The sequence below is a fragment of the Mirounga leonina genome, unplaced genomic scaffold, assembly GCF_011800145.1.
Source record: "Mirounga leonina isolate KUSES-001 unplaced genomic scaffold, KU_Mleo_1.0 Mir_177, whole genome shotgun sequence".
NCBI lineage: Eukaryota > Metazoa > Chordata > Mammalia > Carnivora > Phocidae > Mirounga > Mirounga leonina.
In genome coordinates, this window is record NW_023270459.1 from 2,765,758 (window position 1) to 2,793,277 (window position 27,520).

General features: G+C 37.5%; 1 protein-coding gene across 4 annotated transcripts in view; it reads right to left on the reverse strand.

Annotated features, from left to right (window-relative positions):
• Nucleotides 1-27,520, reverse strand: part of ZNF569 (zinc finger protein 569) — a 61,886-nt gene that overhangs the window by 33,299 nt on the left and 1,067 nt on the right. For 2 of the 4 annotated variants that reach the window (XM_035023623.1, XM_035023624.1), the window contains exons 2-3: nt 26,653-26,806; nt 11,126-11,183 (exon numbers count right to left, since the gene is read on the reverse strand). In XM_035023623.1, coding sequence (XP_034879514.1) covers nt 11,126-11,183; nt 26,653-26,657 — 63 coding nt within the window. In that variant the 5' untranslated portion in view covers nt 26,658-26,806. Of the gene's footprint in view, nt 1-11,125; nt 11,186-26,652; nt 26,807-27,520 lie in introns of those variants that run through there. The other 2 variants (XM_035023627.1, XM_035023626.1) reach the window with 1 other exon arrangement.

Genomic DNA, 27,520 nt, shown 5'->3' on the forward strand with positions numbered 1-27,520 from the left:
AACAAGACCCATCAATATGCTGTCTGCAAGAGACTCATTTCAGACGCAGACACCCCCAGACTGAAAGTGAAGGGATGGGAAACCATTTACCATGCTAATGGACACCAAAAGAAAGCTGGGGTGGCAATCCTTATATCAGACAAATTAGATTTTAAACCAAAGACTGTAATAAGAGATGAGGAAGGACACTATATCATACTTAAAGGGTCTATCCAACAAGATCTAACAATTGTAAATATCTATGCCCCTAACATGGGAGCAGCCAATTATATAAGCTAATTAACAGCAAAAGCAAAGAAACACATCAACAACAATACACTAATAGAAGGGGATTTTAAGAGCCCCCTCACTGAATGGACAGATCATCTAAGCAAAAGATCAACAAGGAAATAAAGACTTTAAATGACACACTGGACCAAATGGACTTCACAGATATATTCAGAATATTCCATCCCAAAGCAACAGAATACACATTCTTCTCTAGTGCCCATGGAACAGTCTCCAGAATAGATCACATCCTAGGTCATAAATCAGGTCTCAACCAGTACCAAAAGACTGGGATCATTCCCTGCATATTTTCAGACCACAGTGCTTTGAAACTAGAACTCAATCACAAGAGGAAAGTCGGAAAGAACTGAAATACATGGAGGCTAAAGAGCATCCTACTGAAGAATGAATGGGTCAACCAGGAAATTAAAGAAGAATTAAAAAAATTCATGGAAACAAATGAAAATGAAAACTGAACACAATTGTTCAAAATCTTTGGGATAGTAAAGGCAGTCCTAAGAGCAAAGTATATAGCAAAGCCTTTCTCAAGAAACACGAAAGGTCTCAAATACACAACCTAACCCTACACCTAAAGGAGTTGGAGAGAGAACAGCAAATAAAGCCTAAACCCAGCAGGAGAGGAGAAATAATAAGAGCAGAAATCAATGAAATAGAAACGAGAAGAACAGTAGAACAGTAGAACAGATCAACGAAACAAGGAGCTGGTTCTTTGAAATAATTAACAAGATTGATAAACCCCTGGCCAGACTTATCCAAAAGAAAAGAGAAATGACCCAAATCAACAAAATCATGAATGAAAGAGAGACCACAACCAACACCAAAGAAATACAAACAATTATAAGAACATATTATGAGCAACTATATGTCAGCAAATTAGATAATCTGGAAGAAATGGATGCATTCCTAGAGATGTATCAACTACCAAAACTGAACCAGGAAGAAATAGAAAACCTGAACAGACCTATAACCACTAAGGAAATTGAAGCAGTCATCAAAAATCTCCCAACAAACAAGAACCCAGGGCCAGATGGCTTCCCAGGGGAATTCTACCAAACATTTAAAGAATTAATTCCTATTCTTCTGAAACTGTTCCAAAAAATAGAAATGGAAGGAAAACTTCCAAACTCATTTTATGAGGCCACCATTACCTTGATCCCCAAACCAGACAAAGACCCCATCAAAAAGGAGAATTACAGACCAATATCCTTGATGAACATGGATGCAAAAATTCTCACCAAAATACTAGCCAATAGGATCCAACAGTACATTAAAAGGATTACTCATCACGATCAAGTGGGATTTATCCCTGGGCTGCAAGGTTGGTTCAACATCCGCAAATTAATCAATGTGATACAACACATTAATAAAAGAAAGAACAAGCACCATATGATCCTCTCAATCGATGTAGAAAAAGCACTTGACAAAGTACAGCATCCTTTCTTGATCAAAACTCTTCAGAGTATAGGGATAGAGGGTACATACCTCAATATCATAAAAGCCATCTATGAAAAACCCACAGCGAATATCATTCTCAATGGGGAAAAACTGAGAGCTTTCCCCCTAAGGTCAGGAACACGGCAGGGATGTCCACTATCACCACTGCTATTCAACATAGTATTAGAAGTCCTAGCCACAGCAATCAGACAACAAAAAGAAATAAAAGGCATCCAAATTGGCAAAGAAGTCAAACTCTCACTCTTTGCAGATAATATGATACTTTATGTGGAAAAACCAAAAGACTCCACCCCAAAACTGCTAGAACTCATACAGGAATTCAGTAAAGTGGCAGGATATAAAATCAATGCACAGAAATCAGTGGCATTCCTATACACCAACAAGACAGAATAAAGAGAAATTAAGGAGTCGATCCCATTTACAATTGCACCCAAAACCATAAGATACCTAGGAATAAATCTAACCAAAGAGGCAAAGAATCTGTACTCAGAAAACTATAGAATACTCATGAGAGAAACTGAGGAAGACACAAAGAAATGGAAAAACGTTCCATGCTCATGGATTGGAAGAATAAATATTGTGAAGATGTCAATGCTACCTCGAGCAATCTACACATTCAATGCAATCCCCATCAAAATACCATCAACTTTTTTCAAAGAAATGGAACAAATAATCCTAAAATTTGTATGGAACCAGAAAAGACCTCGAAGAGCCAGAGGAATGTTGAAAAAGAAAACCAAAGCTGGTGGCATCACAATTCCGGACTTCAAGCTCTATTACAAAGCTGTCATCATCAACAGTATGGTACTGGCACAAAAACAGACACATAGATCAATGGAACAGAATAGAGAACTCAGAAATGGACCCTCAACTCTATGGTCAACTAATCTTCGACAAAGCAGGAAAGAATATCCAATGGAAAAATGAGAGTTTCTTCAACAAAGAGTGCTGGGAAAACTGGACAGCCACATGCAGAAGAATGAAACTGGACCATTTCCTTACACCACACACAAAAATAGACTCAACATGGCTGAAAGGCCTAAATGTGAGACAGGAGTCCATCAAAATCCTAAAGGAGAACACAGGCAGCAACCTCTTCGACCTTAGCCGCAGCAACTTCTTCCTAGAAACATCACCAAAGGCAAGGGAAGCAAGGGCAAAAATGAACTATTGGGACCTCATCAAGATAAAAAGCTTTTGCACAGCAAAAGAAACAGTCAACAAAACCAAAAGACAACCGACAGAATGGGAGAAGATATTTGCAAATGACATATCAGATAAAGGGCTAGTATCCAAAATCTATAAAGAACTTCTTAAACTCAACACCCAAAGAACAAATGATCCAATCAAGAAATGGGCAGAAGACATGAACAGACATTTTCCCAAAGAAGACATCCAAACGGCCAACAGACACATGAAAAAGTGCTCAACATCGCTCAGCATCAGGGAAATCCAAATCAAAACCTCAATGAGGTATCACCTCACACCAGTCAGAATGGCTAAAATTAACAAGTCAGAAAATGACAGATGTTGGCGGGGATGCAGAGAAAGGGGAACCCTCCTACACTGTTGGTGGGAATGCAAGCTGGTGCTGCCACTCTTGAAAACAGTATGGAGGTTCTTCAAAAAGTTGAAAACAGAGCTACCATATGATCCAGCAATTGCACTACTGGGTATTTACCCCAAAGATACAAATGTAGGGATCCGAAGGGGTACGTGCACCCCAATGTTTATAGCAGCAATGTCCACAATAGCCAAACTGTGGAAAGAGCCAAGATGTCCATCGACAGACAAATGGATAAAGATGTGGTATATATATACAATGGAATATTATGCAGCCATCAAAAAGAATGAAATCTTCTCATTTGCAACGACGTGGATGGAACTGGAGGGTATTATGCTGAGCAAAATAAGTCAGAGAAAGACATGTATCATATGACCTCACTGATATGAGGAATTCTTAATCTCAGGAAACAAACTGAGGGTTGCTGGAGTGGTGGGGGTGGGAGGGATGGGTGGCTGGGTGATAGACACTGGGGAGGGTATGTGCTATGGTGAGCACTGTGAAGTGTGCAAGACTGTTGAATCTCAGATCTGTACCTCTGAAGCAAGTAATACATTATATGTTAAAAAAAAAAAAAAAAGAAGAAGATAGGAGGGGAAGAATGAATGGGGGGAAATCAGAGGGGGAGACGAACCATGAGAGACTACAGACTCTGAAAAGCAAACTGAGGGTTCTAGAGGGGAGGGGGGTGGGAGGATGGGATAACCTGGTGATGGGTATTAAAGAGGGCACGTTCTGCATGGAGCATTGGGCATTATATGCAAACAATGAATCATGGACCACTACATCAAAAACTAATGATGTAATGTATGGTGATTAACCTAACATAATAAAAAAAATTTATTTATTTTACAGAGAGAAAGAACACGTGCATGCACGGGGGTTGGGGGGACGGAAGGGAGGCAGAGAGAGAGTCCCAAGTAAACTCTACGCTCAGTGCAGAGCCCAAGGTGGGGCTTGATCTCACAACCCTGAGATCATGACCAGATCCGAAACCAAGAGTCAGACGCTGAACCAACTATGCTACCCAGGTGTCCCTCAACTAATAATCATATATCTAGCAAAGTGATCTTTCAAAAATAAAGATGATTATAGTAAATAAGCAAGACAGAAAAGGTAACATATTTTATGATTCTACTTAAATGAATTATACAAAATAGGCAATTTTATAGAGACATAATGCAGATTGGTGGTTGCCAAGGGCTGGGGGAGAATGGGATGGGGGAGTAAATGCTTAATGCATGGGGTTTTATTTTAGAGTGATGAAATGTTTTGGAACTAGATAGAGATGGTGGCTGCACAACATTGTGAATGGCTCAGTGAATGCCACTGAATCGTTCGATTTAAAGTATTTTATATTCTGTGAATTTCACCTTAAGAAAAGGAATATGAAATATATTTCCAGATAAACAAAAACAGAGAATTCACAGCAGGCGGCCTCACCAGAAATAATAAAGCAAGTTCCTCAGACTCAAAGGAAGTGACACCAAACATAGGTTAAAATCCTCATGAAAAAATGAGTAGCTCAAGTAAAGGACTTAGCCAAATGCAGATTACGCAGTGGGCTTGTCAATTTAATTTTCCTAGGCACTCTGCTCTATGTTTCTGGAGAAATGAACCTATTATTTCCAGATGAAAAACAGATAATATGGCAAGAAAAGCACAAAATGGGATATTCTTTCTCTAGTGCCTAATTTTCTTACTTCTGAATAGATCCACTTTGTCATCAATACCCTGGGCCCTTCCATGGCCTTCTTTTATACTACGTCAGGCTTCACACTGGCACTCACAGACTTCAAATATGTGTAGTTATATTAGGTTTCCTTATTTCTTGTGCCCTTTTTCCATTTTAGTTCTATTGAAAAGACAGAGGGTAAATTGGAAGAGGAAAACCTTCTCCTTCCCCTTGGAGGCCTGGGAGAGAAAAGAAAGACCATGGATGTAGAGAGGTAGGCAGTGAAATGTGTGCTCAGAACTCCCCACACTCCAGCACATTAAGGTGGAGTGAGATAGGCAGTAGTTAGGAGGGCAAAGTGTCATTGTCAAGTTGGAAGGACGTTAAGTAGCCTTTGGTTCCCATTGTAGGATACATCCTGAGTAGGGTGTGATAGGGCCCTTGCAGAAGACAAGGGGGCCCCATAGGTTGCAGGATATATGGAATCCAGGAACTCTTTGAAGGACATGACAGAGACTCAAGAAATCTATGGAGGGAGCAAGATCCAAAGGAGGACAGTTGAAAAGGAGAGGCTCTTGTACCATGACTGAGATGAAACATAACACAAATTCTTCAGCTACAGAATGCCAAAAAAAGGAGCCAGCTAAAGCAGATTCACTGGATACCAGCCAGCTCACATTCATGAAGGGACCAGGGACTATCCTCCTCCCCAAGTTATAAAGATCTTTTTCCATACCTCAGACACCACCTTAACAGAGGATGGGGGTACAGAGGGGAATCTAAATGACTGAATAATTATTCAAAGAAACAATTTACAATGTACTAAGTTTTGAACCAGACTACTTTAAAACTAGCTTTTTTTCATTCTGTTAAACAGAACTCATAAAGAATATAACATATTTTTAATAAACTATATTTTTAATGCACATCTCAGTGTAGTATGAGTAATTCTGTGACCCTTATACATATGAAATCACTGAATAAAGTTAATGGACAAAAAAATATGGAGTAAGATGTGAGGAGGTAAATGAGAGTCAGACAATGTTCAAATTCTCTAAAGAATTTATAAGCACAAAATTGATTTTACTAGAATAGCACTGGCATTGGGCAAAATTCATCTTCATAGTTTTGGACATCTCTGTCCAAAGAGCATTCACTGAGTACTTGTGGTAGGCGCTACAGGAACTCTGCTAAATAAAATAAGTTTGCAAGTCGCGTATATCTTGGTTCCACCCTACCTTCTAATGCCAGAAGTCAACCTACAAAATTCTGCTTTCAAGAAAGTTCTGGGGGCGCCTGGGTGGCTCAGTTGTTGAAGCGTCTGCCTTCGGCTCAGGTCATGATCCCGGGGTCCTGGGATCGAGCCCCGCATCGGGCTCCCTGCTCCGCAGGGGACCTGCTTCTCCCTCTCCCTCTCCTCCTGCTTGTGTTCCCTCTCTCGCTGTGTCTCTCTCTGTCAAATAAATAAAATCTTAAAAAAAAAAAAAAGTTCTGATATCTGTCAAATATACCTTATTATAAATTACTGTATTCACTCTCCAGGAAAAAAAAATACCCAAGTGGGTATACACCCACCAGGGTTAGTTTAACCTGGTTAGTTTTGTAATTGACCAAATTAACAGAAAAACGGAGAAAATGTTGATCAAGATTATATATACAAGTATTTGACAAAACTTAACACCAATTTATGACACTCTTAGCAGACTAGGAATAAAAGGAAATTTCCTTGAACCAGAAGAGTATTTACAAAAATACCTACACCATATTATCATACTTACTCATGAATTACTGAATATATACCCCTAAGACTGAGAATGGGACAAAGATCACTCACCACCACATCTATTCAACCTTCTACTACGTTTAACAATCATAATTAGGCAAGAAAAAAAAGGGGTATGAGGATTTAAAATGAAGAAAACTGTTCATATGCAGATAATATATTTGTAAACATAACTCAGTGTCAAATTCTCAGCAGTTTTAATTGTGGAAATAGACTAATTCTAAAATTTATAAGGAAATATAAATAGCTACAAACAGCTAAGACAATGCTGAAGAAGAAAAAGATGGAGGATTCATTTGCATTATCAGATCAAGACTTATTATAATATAGATATGGTAATTAAGATAGAGTGGGATTGACACAGGAAATCAAAACAATGGGAAAGGACATAAAGTCAAAAAGACATATATTAACATGAATAGGTCTGAAAACACAATGTGGAGTGGAAAAAAAAGATGAGTTGCAGAACTAAGTCCATCAGGTTCCCAGTTATTTAAAAATCTAAAACACAGAGCAATATTAAGTAGTGTTCATATATACAAATTTATGTGGTAAAAATATAAAACCATGAACTCTATGGATATAGATAGAGTGACTGCCTCTGGGGACAAAGTATCTGTAATATTCTGATTATTTTGTTGAAAAAAATCCTGAGGCAAAATGACAAAATATTAAAACATGCTAATTTGGGGAGCTGGGTATGTGGCTGCTTATTCTACTTCTCCCTCCCTCTTCCTAGATTTTAAAATAATAAAGAAGAAAAACGAGAGAGACAGAGGAAGAAGCAGCTCTTTATTAGTTCTATTTTGTGTTTTTCTAACTCACTGACTTGAACTTTATTCTTACCAATTCCTTTTTTAATTTTCTCATTTTGTTTCTAATTACTAGAATTAGGCAGTGAATGGTGTAGGCATTCTAGGATAGGTACAGTATCCTAACTACTGCCTATCTCACTCCACCTTAATGTGCTGGAGTGTGGGGAGTTCTGAGCACACATTTCACTGCCTACTAGAATGGTGTATTCTTTTATGTTTATTAAATATTTTTTCAGCCTCTGGGTTTTCTTCTGTTATTTTTTAAGATGTTCTGTAACAAATTTTTATGTCCCCATTGATCTGAGTTGCTTAGGCTAGTTAAAAAAATTCCATGTGAATGTTTTTCTTTTTGAATCTTTTATTATTAACTTCATATTTAATTGCATTGTGGAACTATTGCCATGTATAGTTTCTACTTTTGAAAAAAAATTTTTTTAAAGATTTTATTTTATTTTATTTATTTGACAGTGAGAGAGGGAACACAAGCAGGGGGATTGGGAGAGGGAGAAGCAGGCTTCCTGCTGAGCAGAGAGCCTGATGTGGAACTTGATCCCAGAACCCTGGGATCATGACCTGAGTCAAAGGCAGACACTTAACAACTGAGCCACCCAGGCGCCCCTCTACTTTTGAAATTTATTGAATTTTATTCACACCCAATACACGGTCAGTTTCTAGGTTATTTCAATATCCAAATAAGAGATAGTAACGGTTTCCAGGCTATAAGCTATCTTAATCTATTAGCTCTATCAAATTATTATTGGTAGATATATATGTATTTTTTGTCTAGCTCATCTAGCATGAGCTAAGACAGATGAAAGTTTCCCTACTGATATGTATCTTCTTATTTTCAGTGTTCCTTATAGTAAATTTGCTGCAGGTTATTTGATAAGGAAGCAGTCCTAAACTATTTATCTTTATTATCTATTGCACTCATTTTAAAACACTGTTCTTTTTGTTTGTTTAAAGCCTACGTTTGACTTTTATCTTACCTGATATTAACACAGACTTTTCCTTTCTTATAAAGTGAAATTTTGGACAACCACTTTGGAAAACTGCTTGGCAGTATCAATAAAAGGTAACCTATGTATGTGACCTATAACTGAGCAATTCTACTTTTGGTTTATATACAAAAGAATGTGTACATATGTGCAACAAAAGACATCTACAAGAAAGTTCATAGCAATAATATTTGTAATTATCCTCAAATAAAAACTACCTAAATGGCAATCAGTAATAGAATGGATAAATAAAATTGTCTTTTATTCACATAATTGAATAATATAAAGCAATGAAATTAACCAAACTACCAACTACATGCAATAATTCAACATGAATCTGACAAACATAGTATTAGGCACAAGAAGCCAGACACAGAGTGTATACATTAATAAGGTTCAAACTTAGGCAGAGATAATCTGTGGTGATAGCAGTTGAATAGTGCTTAGCCCTGGGATAGGGGTGATGACCTTGGAAAGGTGCAGAAGAAATTTCATGGCTGTTAGGGTAATGTTCTAATTCTTGATCTATTGCTTTTGTAAGTTACACAGTGTGTTCACTTTGAAAATTAACTGAGTTTGAAGAAAAAACTGGATAAGTAGAGAAGCTGCTAATTGGGACACATAATCAAAGAAAGGTATATCTCAGTATATGAAAGCTTTGAGCTGAGGGTGAAATAGCAGTAAAGTGAGATATGTTTAATAGCTAAGAGTGCAGGATAAATCTGTAAAGAGAAAGATTCCAAAGGAAGTATGAAGGATGAAGTTCTGAGGAAAAGGAATTATCCTTGAAGAGGAGGCAGACATCAACTTTTTTTTTTTTTTAAGATTTTATTTATTTGAGAGAGAAGGCATAAGCAGGGGGGAGGGGCCGAGGGAGAAGCAGACTTCCCTGCTGAGCAGGGAGCCCCATGCGGGGGCTCCGATGCAGGGCTTGATCCCAGAATCCTGAGATCATGACATGAGCTGAAGGCAGATGCTTAACAGACTGAGCCACCCAGGCGTCCTGATATCACTTACTTTAAGAGTAAAATAAACAAGGAACCATGGATTCAAGTCACTAAAACCACAAATATTCACAAAAACTATGCATACCAGGCATAGAATGTTCTAGGGGTTGGAAACACACCAGTAAACCAAATAAAACATTCTCTGTTCACATTTCAGTGCCTAAAATTATAATAATTTACCAGAAATTATTAGACTGTGGCCCAATCTATAGCAAATACTCATTGAAAAATATAATTATATAGGGTCATTTGAGAGACACATATCTATTTCTTCAGATATTCTAGTATTCTTTAAAATTATGTATGACACATATAGAATAATGTGGTAAAATGTACTAATTTTTTTTTTAAGATTTTATTTTTAAGTAATCTCTGCACCCAACGTGGGGTTCAAACTCACAACCGCAAGATCAAGTGTCACGTGCTCTACTGACTGAGCCAGCCAGGCACCCCTAAGATGCATTAATCTTAAGTGTACAACATGATACACTTTTATACATTTAAATATTTATGTAATCAGGTCAAAATAACCACATTTTCAGCACTCCAGAGGATTCTCTCATATCCCTTCCCAGTTAACATCCTTTTAGGGGTAACTACTATCCTGATTTCTAGCACAGATTAGTTTTCCCAGATTTCAAACTACATATAAATGGAACCATCTATTTTGTCTCTGGCTTCTCTCACTCCAGTGTTTGTGAAATTTATCTATATTGTTGTGAGTAACCAGTATCTGTCATTTTTTTTTTTTAATTGTTGTGTGGTCTTCCATTGCACGAAAGGGATAATTTATTCCTTTTTCTGATAATCTTCATTTGCATTCTTTCCAATGCTGGCTATTTTAACATATATTCTTTATTTTATCCTTTATCAAAACAGACCATCAAAATAGCTGGGTTTGTCAACTATAAGAGGTCACACTATATTTACTGCCCTAGGTACCAAAGAAAAGCTTACTTCTCCTAAGAAAAGTTCATTTTTATTTACAATGCAAATTATTGTCCTCAAATAAAAACTACCTAAATGGAAAAGTTCATTTTTATTTATAATGCAAATTATGTAATGAATTTTTTGCTCTGGTTTGTTTCACCTATAATAATGAAATTGAAAACTGAAGCCCAACTTTATCTCTCTGAATGAACACCTTTCTGCATTACCATATATATTTTTTAAAGATTTTATTTATTTATTTGACAAATAGAGAGACAGCGAGAGAGGGAACACAAGCAGGGAGAGTGGGAGAGGGAGAAGCAGGCTTCCTGCCGAGCATGAGCAGGGAGCCCAAGCAGGAGTGCAGGGCTCAATCCCAGGACCCTGGGACCAAGACCTGAGCCTAAGGCAGACCCTTAACAACTGAGCCACCCAGGCATTCCTGCATTACCATATTTTAACTCTTTCCTGGTCTTAATCTTCCAACTCTATTTCCTCTGAAAAAGCTTTAACTATAGAGGATTTTCCAATTTACTATATGAATTACTATAATTCTTTTAAACTACACTGTAGAATAAAGCAGAGAACAAATATACTACTTAAAATTTACCTGGGATTCAGTCATTTCCTCTTCTTTCTGGTAAAAGACAGGGCTTGAAAAGGCAGAACTGGGGAAGAGAAGAAAAGCCATTAGACCAGGCATGCTTTGTGGTTTCAGAACCTGCACCCACAAGGTGGACTAAAGGTCACCCTGTAAATGATTCTTGGATCCATCAGAAAGGCCAAGAATATTCATACCAGAGGTGCTGATAGGTATAAGGATGACTGGTATGATCATGCGTAGCTTAGGCATAAGGTGGATAAGAATAAAAGTTCATATGTAGGAGATGTCCCATGAATTTGTCAATAGTTCTGTATCAGAAAAAAAACAGTTCATAAGGAACAGGAAGATATATAGCTTCATGAAAGAACATAACCAAGAAAATTATGAAATTTACAAAATAACTAAGGTATTTTAAAGTATTGAGACATTACCAACTAAATGGGAATTTAACCAAAATGGTAATATATTTCAAGGAAGGAGTAAGGAGAAGTTTGTGTCTGAGTGATGTGTATCAGAGATATTGGTGGTGGTAAGAGAGTTAAATTCTTATTTGCCATAGTAAAATATATATATATAAATCTGAAAAGTGTCAAATAACAACATGATTTGGAAAAACTGAAGAAATATAAGAAATCACACTTAGGAGCTCAAAGTGCTTCTCTTTGGGATCAGCAATTAGGGATGGGGAAAACAGAAACAGGGTATAGTTTTTCATATTATTACAAGTCTAGTAGCACTATTTCGTTTTTTAAAAGAGAATTCACATATTTTCCCCCAAATAAAATTTAATCAAGAAAACACGTATCACTGCAATCAATTCAAGCAATACGACAGTGTATAATGAACAACACAGATGTCCTCCCCTGTCCCCACGCACAGTCCCTTTCCCAGTTTTAATTTGATTAAGGAAAATTAATCTATTAATTTATTCAGCAAAAAATTTTTTTTGGTTGTTGTTGGCTTGTAATTGATTTTTGTCACTCATTTCAAGTTTTTTCTTAAAGCATCTTTTTAAAAAATCGCTAGAACAGATGAATTATAGTGGAAAAGAACAGTGACCTGAGATTTGCTTTCTAGTCTCTCTACCACTAATAAGCACTGTGACCCTGGGAACCCCACATTCTTAGAACCATCATAATCAATCTTTAAAAGAGGACAGCAGAATAAGATGGGTGTCTCAGTAGTTCCCCAGCAACAACAGTGCAAAATCCTGTAAAGAAAATTTGATACCTTGCTAAGGATAGAGAATCAGCATATTCCAAGCCATATGTGGCAGATAATGTTACCAACAATAGCCATTGTCCTCACCTTATTCCTTGAAAACTAAACCTTAATTTTTTTCACAGGGCAATATACCTCCTCCCAAGGATGAATCATGATTGATCTAGGTCAGTGAAAGTAATCCTATTCCCCTTTTCCAGTTACACACTTTCCCAGCATCCCTTGCAGCTATGAGTTACAATGTGACACAATACTGGCTAACAGGAGTTAAGGTATTTATTAGGGGAGAAGGGTTATGGAAAAATTTGTGATATTTTATTTATTTTTTCTGCATATTATCTCCTGAACATAGCAGCCCCTTGGACCTGGGGGTGTATACCAGCACTTTCTGTTGTCAGGACTGTTCCAGTTCTAGTAATGGGCATGGGTCTATGTGGGCACAGATAAAAAAGGAATTATTATATTAAGAGCAATTGCTTACAGTGAATTGAAGTCATCAACTACCTTAAGAGCGGACACCAATTAGGACTCCCCCAACTCTCTTTCCTCTTTCCCTAAATCATTAAATTTCTCAAGGCAAGAAACAGAAAGTGGGGAAAAAATGACTCCGTTTATTTCTTTGAAGCACCTAATGATGGATTTTTTTTTTTTAAAGATTTTACTTATTTATTTGACAGAGAAAGCACAAACAGGCAGAGCAGCAGGCAGAGGGAGAGGGAGAAGCAGGCTCCCCGCTGAGCAGAGAGCCTGATGTGGGGCTTGTTCCAGGACCCCGAGATCATGACCTGAGCTGAAGGCAGATGCTTAACCAATGGAGCCACCCAGGTGCCCCATGATGGATTTCATCATAGAATTCCTAATAGCAGCAGCGGCGTCTGGGTGGCTCGTCAGTTAAGTGTCTGACTTCAGCTCAGGTCATGATCTTAAGGTCCTGGGACTGAGCCCCACATCAGGCTCAGGTCATGATCTCAGGGTGCTGGGATCATGCCCTGCATTGGACTCCCACTCAGGGGGGAATCTACTTGAGATTCTCTCTCCCTCTGCCCCTTCCCCTTCCTCTAACCCTCCCTTTTCCCCTCCCCCTGCTCTGCTCTGTCTCTTTCTCAAATAAATAAAATCTTTAAAAAAAAAAAAAGTATTTCTAATAGCAACAGTATGTGAACTGGATGGTTCAACAAAAATGACTTTATATTTTGTTAAGGACTTACAAATGAGGAAAAGAAATGAGAACTTTTAACAAGGGTTTCTTCTCTGTCACCTTCAACACAGTTATGTCCTACATTTATATAATAGTACAAGTAAATAAATTTGTCTCATTCTGCCTTACATTTTGGGTTCCACCTCCATCTTCATTGATATCTATAAAAAAGATTGCTAGGAATGTGATTGGGATTGCATTTAATCTATAGATCAAATTAAAGAGAAATGAAAAAAATGAGTCTTCCAATCCATGAATATAGTATATTTCTCCACTTATTTTTTATTCCTTTCATCAGTTTTTTTTGTTTTCAGCATATAGTGCCTACACATATTTTTTTTTTTTTTTTAAGATTTTATTTATTTGACAGAGAGAGAGAGACAGCGAGAGAGGGAACACAAGCAGAGGGAGTGGGAGAGGGAGAAGCAGGCTTCCCGGAGAAGCAGGCTTCCCGCTGAGCAGAGAACCCGATGTGGGGCTCGATCCCAGGACCCTGGGATCATGACCTGAGCCGAAGGCAACTGCTTAACGACTGAGCCACCCAGGCGCCCCTGCCTACACATATTCTGTGAGATTTATTTCTAAGTATTTTATTTTGGGGTGTGTTAATAAATTTTTATTTTATTATTATTTTTTTTTAATTTATTTATTAGAGAGAGTGAGAGAGAGAGCGCAAGAGGGGGTAGGGTTAGAGGGAGAAGCAGACTCCCCGCCGAGCAGGGAGCCCGATGTGGGACTCGATCCCAGGACTCCGGGATCATGACCTGAGCCGAAGGCAGTCGCTTAACCAACTGAACCACCCAGGCGCCCAATAAATTTTTATTTTAAACTCCAATTGCTCATTGCTGGAATATAAAAATGATTTAACTTTATATACTGATTATGTATCCTACAACCATGCTAAATTCACTTAAGAGGTCTAGGAACTTTTTTGTAGGTTCTTTGAGGTTTTCTATCTAAATAATTGTGTTGTCTGCAATAGAAACAGCTGTATTTCTTCCTTTCTGATTTGTATGCCTTTGTCCTTCTCTTGCTTTATTGCACTAGTTAGGACTTCCAATACAATGGTGAACAATGGTGGTGTCAGAGGACATCTTCACTTTGTTGCCAATCTTAGAAGTAAAGCATTATCTCAGCACTAAGTATAATATAAGCTCTAGGATTTGGTTTGTTTTTGTTTTTTTAAAATGATCTTTAGTAAAGAACATTTCCTTCTGCTGTTCATTTGCTGAGAATTATTTTTTTCATTAATAAATACTGAATTTTGTCAAGTGCTTCTTTTTCATCTATCAAGATGATCATACAATACTTCTTTAGTCTCTTCTGGTGAATTACAGTAACTAATTTTCAAATAATGAATTTAAAATTTATCTTGGGGCACCTGGTGCCTTAGTTGGTTAAGTGGCCAACTCTTGATATTGGCTCAGGTCATGATCTCAGGGTCCTGGGACTGAGCCCTGTGTTGAGCTCCCCACTCAGTGGGGAGTCTGCTTGAGGATTCTCTCTCCCTGTTTATGCTCTCTCTCTTAAATAATCTTTAAAAAAATTACCTTGTATTTCCAAAATGAACCTATTTAGACATGTTATATTATCCTTTTTATATTGGTAGATTCAATTTTTCAATTCAATGTTGAGGATTTTTGTTTCTAAGTCCATGAGAAATACTAGTCTGCAGTTTTCTTTTCTTGTAATGTCTCTGTCTGGTTTTGATATCAGGGTAAGGCTGGTCTCATAACATGAGTTGGAAAGTGTTCTGGTTCTTCTACTTCCTGGAAAAGTTTATATACTATTGTTATGATTTCTTCCTTAGATGTTTGCTATTTCACTTGTGAAATTATCCGGGTGTGTAGTTTCCTTTTTAGAAAGTCTTTTTGTTTATTAAGATATAATTGAGGGGCGCCTGGGTGGCTCAGGCAGTTAAGGGTCTGTCTGCCTTTGGCTCAGGTCATGATCCCAAGGGTCCTGGGATCAAGCCCTGCATCAGGCTCCCTGCGAAGTGGGAAGCCTGCTTCTCCCTCTCCTGCTCCCCTTGATTGTGCTCACTCCCTCTGTCAAATAAAATCTTAAAAAAAAGTATAAGTGATATATGGCATTATATAGGTTTCAGGTGTACAATATAATGATTCGATATTTGAGTACATTGTGAAAGGATCACCAAAATAAGTCTAGTTAATATCTAACACCTTATATAGTTACAAGAATTTTTTTATTGTGTGAAAACAATTTTAAGATCTACTCTCTTAGCAACTTTCACATATGCAATACAGTACTGTTAACTATAGTCACCATGCTGTACATTACATCCCAAGGACTTAAAACCAGAAGTTTGTACCTTTTGACTACCTTCACCTATTTCTCTCATCCTCTACCCTACCCTCTGCCTCTGGCAACCACCAGTCTGTTCTCTTTATCTATGAGCTTGGTATTTTAGGGTGGCGTTTGTCTATTTTTTTTTTAGATTTCACATATAAGTGAAATCATACAGTACTTCTCTTTCACAGACTTATTTCACTTAGCATAATGCCCTCAAGGTCCATCCGTGTTGTCACAAATGGCAAGATTTCTTTTTTTTTTTTTGACAGAGAGAGATAGTGAGAGCAGGAACACAAGCAGGGGGAGTGGGAGAGGGAGAAGCAGGCTTCCCACAGAGCAGGGAGCCCGATGCGGGGCTCGATCCCAGGACCCTGGGATCATGACCTGAGCCGAAGGCAGACGCTTAACGACTAAGCCACCCAGGCGCCCCAAGATTTCATTCTTTCTTATGGCTGAATAATATCCCATTGTATGTATGTATACATTCATTCACACACACACACACATACACACACACATTTTCTTTACCTATTCATCTATCAATGGGACACTTACGTTGCATCCATATCTTGGCTATCATAAATAATGCTGCAACAAACATGGGGTTACAAATATCTAAGTTAGTGTTTTTGTTTTCTTCAGATAAATACCAAGAAGTAGTACTGCTGGATCATATGGCATTTCTATTTTTATTGAGGAACCTCCATACTATTTTCCATACTGGCTCTACCAATTTACATTCCAATCAACAATGCATAAGTGTTTCCTTTTCTCTCCATCCTTGCCAACACTTGTTATTCCTTATCTTTTCAATAATAGCCATTCTAACAGGTGTGAGGTGACACCTTATTGTGGCTTTGATTTGCATTTCCCTAATCACTGAAGATCACTAATCACTGAATATCACTTTATCTTTTTATGTATCTGTTGGCCATATGTATGCCTTTTTTGGAAAAATGTCTATTTAGATCTCCTGCCCATTTTTAAAATTGGATATTGTGGGGTTTTATGCTATTGAGTTTTATGAGTTCTTTATATATTTTGGATATTAATTCCTTATCAGGTATGTGATTTGCAGATATTTTCTCCCCTGTAATAGACTGCTTTTTCATTTTGTTGGTTTCCTTTGCTATGCATAAGCTTTTTAGTTTTATGTAGTCTCACTTGTTTTTAATTTTGTTACTTTTGTATCATAGGTTTTTAAACAACAAATTCAAATTTCATTAATAATACAATGATTCAGGTTATTTCTTATTGAGTAAATATTGGTAGTTTGTGTCTTTCAAAAAAAGTACCCATTTACCTAACACACTTACTGAAGAGACTTTCTTTTTTCCATTGGATATTCTTTCCTGCTTTGTTGAAGATAGTTGACCATATAGTTGTGGGTCCATTGGAGAATTCATGGACTTTGAGTATTTGTAGTATTCCTTTAGTGTCCCTTTCAAGGTCAGGTGAGTGAGACCCTGTCTTTCAACTCCAAAAATGGCAATTTGTGTTTTGTCTCCTTTTCTCATGGTCAGACCATCCAGAGGTTTAACAATTTTATTGATCTTTTCAAAGGACTAGTTTTGATTCATTGATTTTCTCCATTATTTGTTTGTTTTCAATTTTATTGAATTCTGCTGTAGTCTTTAATATCCATTTCTTTTTATTTGCTTTGGGTTTAATTTGCTCCTTTTCTCCCATAGTTTCTTAAGTGGAAGTCAGTACTGATTTGAGCTTTTTCTAATTACTTATAGCATTTTAGTACTATGAATTTCCCTCTAAGTACTGAGTTAGCTGTCCCACATGTTATGATATGTTGCATTTCCATTCAAAATATTTTTTAATTTCCTGTGAGATTTCCTCTTTGACTCATGGGCTATTTAGAAGTATGTTGTTTAATTTCCAAGTGTTTGAAGATGACCCAGATATCTTTCTGTTCTTGATTTCTAGCTTTATTCTGGAATGGTCTGAGAACACATTTTAAATGACTTCTATTGCTTTGAAATTACTAAAGTTTGTTTTATGGCCCAGAGTATGATCTATCTTGGTGAACGTTCATGTGTACTTGAGGAAGACACATATTTTGCTCTTGTTGGGTGGAGTGTTCTATAAAGATCATTAACATCTGAACACCAAAAAATTGACATTAAACACTTGAATGTTGGCTGATAAATGTTTGTTAGGTCTTCTATAACCTTACTGACCTTTTGCCTCCTTTTTTCATCAATTACTGAGAGAGGAGCTTTAAAGCTCCCAATTATAAGTGTGCATCTGTCTATTTCTCCTTTCAGTTCTATCAGGTTTTGCTTCATTTGTTAGCTACACCTACATTTTGGAACTGTCATGTCTTCTTAGAGAAGTGACCCCTTTATCATGACATAATGTCTCTTTTCATCCCTGATAATATTCCTTGTTTTGAAATCTACTTGTCTAATATTAAAATTGCTACTCTATCTTCCTTTTGGTTCATATATCTTTGATATGTTTTTCTCTGTCATTTCCTCTCAATGCATCAATCTTTATATTTAAAATGGGTTTCTCGTAAACAGCATTTAGGAGATCTTTTATCCAATGTTGCTAAACATCTTTATCTTTTAACTCGTGTGTTTAGATCAACATTTAACATAATCATTGGTATAGCTGGATTTAAATCTATCATCTTAGCTGTTTTCTATTTGCTCCATTTGTTCCGTTTCTTTGTCCCCACATTTTCTGCTTTGGCTTGGCTTGAGTACTTTTTATTATTCCATTTTTCTCTTGTACTGAATTATTATTTGTACCTCTTTAAAAAAATGTTAGTGGTTTCCCTAAGTTTTACAATATACTACACTGCTTTACTTGTACTAGAGTAAATTTATAATGATCCATTCCAAATTCCTCCCTCCCATCCTTTGTGCTATAGTTGTTGTAACATCTCAGACAAGATGTGCTAGTCATTGCAAATGTTATTTTTCTTCCTCCTTTGCAAAGAACTTACTGTGATATAGAGCAATTTGTTCAATTTCTGAACTACCATGTATTATTACCTCCTAAAATGAGCTCCAATACAGTTAAAATACACATAACAATTTAGGCATCGCCACCACCACCATCACCATCTATGACTGCCTGAATCCAAATTTTGCCTAATATCCAAAAATCATTGAAAGCCCTACCCCTGGCTACATTTACACAGCAATTCTCTAGATAGCCTGAGCTAACTTGCACACTGGGGGATTTGGCTCCATGGTGGTAACTGAGTATTTTATTTCCACCACCACCCCAACTTTTCCCCAGTCTTCACTCCACTACTTTCATGTGTCTGTGGATTCCATTTGGCAACAAATGTTTAAATCACATGCAGGATGTGCCATTTATAATTATGTGTCTTTCTTTAAAAGTAGAGAGCATTTATCAACTACACTCACATTTAAAAAAATTTTTTTAAAAAAGCTAAGAAAAGAAAAAAAAGCACTTGTTCCCTTTAAAAGCCACTGTATATCATTTCCCCACCACCTGGAAACCCTGTCCTGATTACTGATCAGCTCCATCATTCACTAAACCAATTCCTTCTTGTCCTTAAAGAAGTCAAATTAAGAACTACTTTGGGGCGCCTGGGTGGCTCAGCCGTTAAGCATCTGCCTTCAGCTCGGGTCATGGTCCCAGGATCCTGGGATCGAGCCCCTGCCTTCAGCTTGGGTCATGGTCCCAGGGTCCTGGGAGAGGGAGAAGCAGGACCCTGCTTAGCTGTTTTAAATGACTTCTATTGCTTTGAAATTGCAGGACCCTGCTTCTCCCTCTCCCACTCCCCCTGCTTGTGTTCCCTCTCTCTCTGTCAAAAAAAAAAAAAAAAAAAAAAAGAACTACTTTATCCCTTGACTGAGAGATCTCTCCCTCTCTGGATCTATTTTATTCCCATATTTAGGATGCTCAAAAAACACCAAGCAGGGTAAATACCAAAAATCCATACACAGGCATATCATGCAGAAATTAAAGAAAACCAAAAGAAAAAAAAAGAGAGAGAGAGAAAGAGAGAGAGAGAGAAATGATCAAAGAAGCCAGAGAAAAAGAACAACTTATGGATACAGCCACAAGGATAAGAATTACAGCAGAATTCTCATAAGAAACCATATAAGCAAAACAAGAGTGGAGTGAAATATTTAAAGTATTAAAAGAAAATCCCACCAACCTAGAATTCACTAACCGAGGAAATTACCCTTCAAAAGTGAAGGAAACTAATATTACACAGTATGTTAACTAACTGGAATTTAAATAAACATCTTTAAAAAAGGTGAAGGAGAAATAGGGACACCTGGGTGGCTCAGTCAGTTAAGTGTCTGCCTTCTTTAGGCAGAAGAAAAATGATATAGGTCAGAAACTTGGACCTACATAAAGAAAAGCAGCACATCAGAGAAGAAATAATGAAGGTAAAATAAAATCTTCTGGCTCTTTCATTTTTAATTTATCTAAAAGATAATGTTTATTGGGGGGCCTGGGTGGCTCAGTTGGTTAAGCATCTGACTTTGGCTCAGGTCATTATCTCAGGGTCCTGAGACTGAGCTCAGTGGGGAGTCTGCTTCTTCCTCTCCCTCTGCCCCTCCCCCTGCTCATGCACTCTCTCCGTAATAAATAAATAAAACCTTTAAATAAATAAATATAAAATATGTTTATTTAAAGAAATAATTGTACTAGGTGATTAGGTGCTTATATGCATTAGGTGATTATAGCACATGCATGAGTGAAATGATGACAGGAATGTCACAGGAATGAGAAGGTGGACTTGGGAATACAGTCAACCCTTGAACAACACAGGTTTGAACTGTGTAGTCTATTTATATAGGGATATTTTTCAGTAAATGCAGTACAGTAGTGTAAATGTATTTTCTCTTCCTCATGATTTTCTTTTTTTTTTTTTTTTAAAGATTTTATTTATTTATTTATTTGAGACAGAGAGAATGAGAGACAGAGAGCATGAGAGGGAGGAGGGTCAGAGGGAGAAGCAGACTCCCTGCCGAGCAGGGAGCCCGATGCGGGACTCGATCCAGGGACTCCAGGATCATGACCTGAGCCGAAGGCAGTCGCTTAACCAACTGAGCCACCCAGGCGCCCTTCCTCATGATTTTCTTAACCTTTTCTCCAGCTTACTTTACTGTAAGAATACAGTGTATAATACAGATAACTTAAAAAAAAAAAATGTGTTGGGGCGCCTGGGTGGCTCAGTCGTTAAGTGTCTGCCTTCGGCTCAGGTCATGATCCCAGGGTCTTGGGATCGAGCCCCACATCGGGCTCCCTGCTCTGCAGGAAGCCTGCTTCTCCCTCTCCCATTCCCACTGCTTGTGTTCCCTCTCTCACTGTGTCAAATAAATAAATAAAATCTTAAAAAAAAAAAAAATGTGTTAATCAACAGTTTGTGTTGTCAGTAAGGCTTCTGGTCAAGAGTAGGCTATTAGTAGTTAAGTTTTGGGGGAGTCAAAAATTATAGGTGGATTTTTGACTGCTCAGGACTTGACACCCCTAACTCCCACGTTGTTTAAGGGTCAACTGTACTCTGTTATAAAGTTCCCTGCACTATATCCAAACTACTATAGCATTTTGAAAGTGAACTTGGATTAGTTAAAAATATATATTGTAAACTCTAGAGTAACACCAATTTTCTTCTTAAAAGGATAAATGATATAGTAAAACAGTAGGCAAAATGGAAACATACAAAATGCTCAGTGAAAAACAGAAGTCAAAGGAAGGGAAAAAAAAGAAATAGCAAATGGAGCAAACAGAAAACAGTTACAAAGATGGTTGATATTAATGCAACTATATAAATAATCATATTAAGTCTAAATGGTCTAAACACACCAATGAAAAAACAGATTGTTAAGTGGATAAAAACACCAAGAACCTGGGGTGCCTAGGTGGCTCAGTCAGTTAAGTGTCCGACTCTTGAGCTCAGCTCAGGTCTAGATCTCAGGGTCGTGAGTTCAAGCCCCATGTAGGGCTCCAATCTGGGCGTGGAGCCTACTTACACCAAGACCCAACTATATGTGCCTACAAGAAACACATTTTAAATATAAACATTCAGACAGGTGAAAAGTAAAGGAATAGGAGTGACATCAGCAAAAATGTAAGAGTAGGAAACTCTAGGCTTCCATGTCTGCCCAGAAACTGAAAGAGCTGGCAAAACCTGTCAGAATCAACCTTACAGTAACTCTGGAAAATAGTTAAAGGTTATAAAGTAAATGCTTAAACAGGAGAGGTGAATTAAACACAGTAGGAGATCTGTGTGGCATTTTAACTAACCTATTCACAATCACAAAAGCAAGAAAAACACTAAGGTACTAGGAATATTGCAAACAAAAGCTGTGTAAGAGCCTAATCAAGAAAATTTATTCAATTTATTGATGTTCATAAAAGTAGTGTTAATAAATACCATGCTTAAAAATAGAAGTGAGCATGACAAAGATAACACTTTTCCCATTATCTATAAAATTAATATAATTCCAATAACAATTCAAAAAACGTTTTTTATTCAACTTGTCAAGCCAATCTTCAAACTTAAGATGAGCTGAGAACAGTGAGATTTAAAAAACATGGAAACTGTAAGCTAAAATTTATCTAAGAGGGATGGCATGAATATACACACATTAAGCATATTTGCTCATATTAAAAAATGAAATGTGACACTAAAACATTTTTAAAAGTTACTAAAAAAAAAAAAAAAAAGAGTAGAGAGAAACAAGATGGTAGAGGCAAAAGAGAATATAAACAAGACTTCTTGACCTTTTCTGACAATGTTATGAAACTAGAAGTTGACCACAAGAAAAAATCTTGAAAGACCACAAATACATGGAGGTTAAACATGCTACTAAACAACGAATGGGTCGGGGTGCCTGGGTGGCTCAGTCGGTTAAGCATCTGCCTTCGGCTCAGGTCATGATCCCAGGGTCCTGGGATTGAGCCCCGTGTCGGGCTCCCTGCTCAGTGCAGAGTCGGCTTCTCCCTCTCCCGCTGCCCCTCCCCCACTTGTGATCACGCACACAGATAAATAAAATCTTCAAAAAACAAAACAATGAATGGGTCAACAAGGAAATCAAAGAAGAAATTTTTAAAAAATACTTGGAAACAAACGAAAATAAAAACACAATGGTTCAAAACCCCTGGGATGCAGCAAAAGCAGTCCTACGAGGGAAGTATACAGCAATACAGGCCTACCTTAAGAAGCAAGAAAGCAGAGGGCGCCTGAGTGGCTCAGTTGGTTAAGCGACTGCCTTTGGCTCAGGTCTTGATTCTGGACTCCCAGGATCGAGTCCCAGGATCGAGTCCCGCAGCAGGCTCCCGCTTCTCCCTCTGACCCTCCCCGCTCTCATGCTTTCTCGCTCTCAAATAAATAAATAAAATCTTAAAAAAAAAAAGGCAAGAAAGCAGAACACCACGAAGCCTAAAGCCATCAGAAGGAAGGAAATAATAAAGAGTAGAGCAGAAATAAATGACACAGACACAAAAAACAATAGAACAGATCAATGAAACCAGGAGCTGGTTCTTTGAAAAAATTAATAAAATTGATAAACATCTTGCCAGAATTACTGAGAGAAGAAGAGAAAGGACTCAAATAAATAAAATCACAATGAGAGAGGAGAAATAACAACCAATACCATAGAAATAAAAACATGGATGGATAGACGAGCAAATAAAACATACAAAAATAAAACCAAAGTAAAAATCGGGTAATTCTAAACTTTTAGAATTTGAAATAGCAATATGAACTCATTAAGTTAAGAATATATTTCCTGCTACAAAATTAATGAACACTGAAAACATGCCAAGTGAAGGAAGCCAGTCACAAAAGATGACATATTGTATGATTTCATTTATATGAAATGTCTAGAATAGGCAAATTTATAGAGACAGAAAGCTGATTAGTGGTTGATTAAACTGGGATGAGGGAGGGGAACAGGACACTGACTGCTAATGGGTATTTCTTTTAGTAGGGACAAAAGTGCTCTAAAATTACATTATGGTAATGGGTGTATCTGTGAATTTTTTAAATTCAAGGTTTATTATTTTATACACCTTGTGTATAAATTAAATATTATTTTATACACCATCTAGGGTGAATTATACACCCTAGATGGATAAAATGTATCAAACTGTTAAAAAATAAAAAGGGGGTGCCTGGGTGGCTCAGTCGGTTGAGCATCCGACTTTGATTTCAGCTCAGGTCATGATCTCAGGGTGGTGGGATCAAGCCCCGAGTCAGGTTCTGTGCTCGGCACGAAGTCTGTTTGTCCCTCTCCCTCTGCTCCTCCCCCCAACACTCTCTCTCTCTCTCTAAAGTAAATAAATAAAATCTTTTAAAAATTAAAAAAAAATAAAAATAATGTATTTCCTAGCTCTGTCCACCAAGAAAAAAAAGTTAGAAACAATGACCGTGCCAGTAACAATAAGCCTGTAACTGTGGTCTCAAAATATCATTTCCCAATAAAAGGAATCAGGGCACCATAAAGAAATGCTTGATTCCATGCCTAGGGCAGGAAATGTTCAAAATGATCTTGGAATAACCTTTCATACCAGAAATGTAGAACACTATCAAAGACTTCTGGAGATGTGTTGGAAAGACTTATAAACCATCTCAAAGAGATAACCAAAGATGGGAAAATTTGAGCTTCACAAAGAAAATAACCACAATGGTTTGAATCATACCAAATATGTTAAAATCTATGCATATATAACAGTAAAATAATAACTCACTGGAAAATGCTAAGGAACCAATTCAATAGCCTGAAACCTATAAAGGGAAAGAATCAATTTATTCTGCTTTTCTTGTAAAAACTTTCCTCAAGGTAACCAAAGAATTGATGACAGAAATTTTTTCTTTAAAAAATATTCCAGCCAGTAAATGAAGGGATATAAAACTCAAATACCATCATTTTGTAACCCCTACTGAAATATAGCTAATAATCTTCCATGTTTTCTTAAACTGGTATGGTGGTAAAAAGAAGGATTGTTCTATTATGAAAACATTTGACAACTAAAGGGAAAAATACCCTCCTCTCTGCCTTACTTCCTCTAGTATTTCTTTTTTTTTTTTTTTTTAAAGATTTTATTTATTTATTTGAGAGAGAGAGAATGAGAGAGAGAGAACACGAGAGGGGGTAGGGTCAGAGGACGAAGCAGACTCCCTGCCGAGCAGGGAGCCTGATGTGGGACTCGATCCAGGGACTCCAGGATCATGACCTGAGCCGAAGGCAGTCGCTTAACCAACTGAGCCACCCAGGCGCCCTCCTCTAGTATTTCAACCGAACAATTCTCCAACCCCATCAGAAACTTCCTTCGTTCTACCAATTTTCCACTGTCCCTCACCTTCCTATCCTGACTTTTCTACCTACCTGGCCTAAAATTCACAATCAATTTAATTAATTCCTGCCAACTTAGACACTCTTGCCTCTCACATTATTCCTAATTAGTTCATGAAACAAACACTCTGATTAAATCCAACTCCATCTACCCCTCCATTTCCCTCCCCTCTTCCATTTAAAGAAAAACCTGAGTTGTCTATACTTGGTATCTCCATTTTTTTTTCTCCATTTCTCTCTTTAGCCCCATACTCTGCTGAAACTGCTCTTCAGGATCACCAACGACTTTCATGTTGCTAATGTCAACATCCCTTTCTCAGTCCCCATTTTACTTGGCCTATCAGCAGCACTGACACAGTTCTTATTAACACACATTTTTCCTTTGGTTTCCAGTATATCAAACTCACCTAGCTTCCCTCCAACCATTCAAGCTAGTTCCTTTCAGTCCTTTTTGCTGGTTCCTCTCATTTCCCAGACTTTGTTGGAGTGACCCCGAGGTAAGTCCTTCACCTCTACCTTCTTCTACCTACCCTACCCTCTAACTGATTTCATTCAGTCCATTCGCTTTAAATATCATCTATATACTGATAATTCCCAAATTTATGTCTTCAGCCTAGATCTTAGATCGTTCTTTTGAACTTCAGACTTGATATCCTACTGCCAACTTAATATCTCTACTTGAATATCTAGTGGACACCTCATGCTTCATACACCAAATTCCAAACTGAAATCTATCTCCCTATGCCCCAAGTCAGTTTTTCCTACTTTCGTTCCTTTCTCAGTTAATGATAACTCCATTCTTGAAGTTGCTCAGATTAAAAAATATTATGTCATCTTGTCACACATTCCACATCAGATTTCCATCAGCAAATTGTATCATCTCTATCTTCAAATTATATCTAATGCATGATGACTTCTCACCATTTTTACTACTCTAGTCCAAGTCATTGACATCTTTTCCCTAGATTATTGTAATTATTGTGTTGTATTCCTAACTGGTCTCTCTGCTTCTGCCCTTGCCCCCCACCCCATCCTTCCTCCTGTAGTACTCTTATCAGAGCAGCCAAAGTGATCCACTTATATCATAAGCAAATAATATCACTCCCATAATCAAAACTCTCTAACAGCTTCCCATCTCATTCACAGTAAAAGCCAAAATCATAATATAGCCTATCCAGATCCAACCTGATCTGCCCTCCTTTCCTCCATTTACCCTCTCTCATTTCACTAGTCTTCATCTCATTTGCTCTATTTCAGTCACACCAACCTCTTTGCTGTTAACAGGTATGTTCCCACCTCAGAACTTTTGTAACTGTTGTTCACGCTGCCTGGAATAACCTTTCCTCAATTATATGCGTGAACAGCTCCTTTACTTCCTTCAAATCTTTATTATTACCTTTTCAGGATGCCTTCCCTGGCTACCCCATCTAAACTCTTAATTCCCTTCTCTAATTCTAGATGTCCTTGTATGTTATATTTAACTCACTTACCTCATTTATTATCTGGCCCACAACAATGTAAGTACCATGACAGCAGAGTTTCTCTTTTGCTCAATGCTGTATCTGAAGCATCTAGAATTGTTCCTGTCACACAGACAGCATTCAATAAATGGTGTGTTGATGAATAAATGAATACTTGAAGAACCTAGAAAATAAATTTGAAAACAATACTGCTTTAGAAAAATATTTTAGAAAATACATAAGTCACACAAAAAGATTTTTAAAATGCTTGACCAATAGTAACCAAACAACTGCAAATTAATTTTACATCTATGAAGTTAGCAAAGATTACTAATAGTAGATAACCATTGTTACCAAGGGTGTATGAATACAGGCAATCTTATACTATGCCAATAATAATGTAAATTAGGGGCACCTGGGTGGCTCAGTTGTTAAGCGTCTGCCTTCGGCTCAGGTCATGATCCCAGGGTCCTGGGATAGAGCCCCGCAGCGGGCTCCCTGCTCGGCGGGAAGCCTGCTTCTCCCTCTCCCACTCCCCCTGCTTGTGTTCCCTCTCTCATTGTGTCTCTACCTCTCTCTGTCAAATAAATAAATAAAATCTTTTAAAAAAATAATAATAAATTATTTGAACCTTACAGGAGAATAATTGGATAGACTTAGGGAGTTTTTTTTTGTTTTTTTTTTTTTAGATTTTATTTATTTATTTGACAGAGAGAGAGACAGCGAGAGAAGGAACACAAGCAGGGGGAGTGGGAGAGGGAGAAGCAGGCTCTCCGCTGAGCAGGGACCCCGATGTGGGGCTCGATCCCAGCCGAAGGCAGACGCTTAACGACTGAGCCACCCAGGCACCCCTAGACTTAGGGAGTCTTTAATATGCACATATTGACCTATCAGTTCC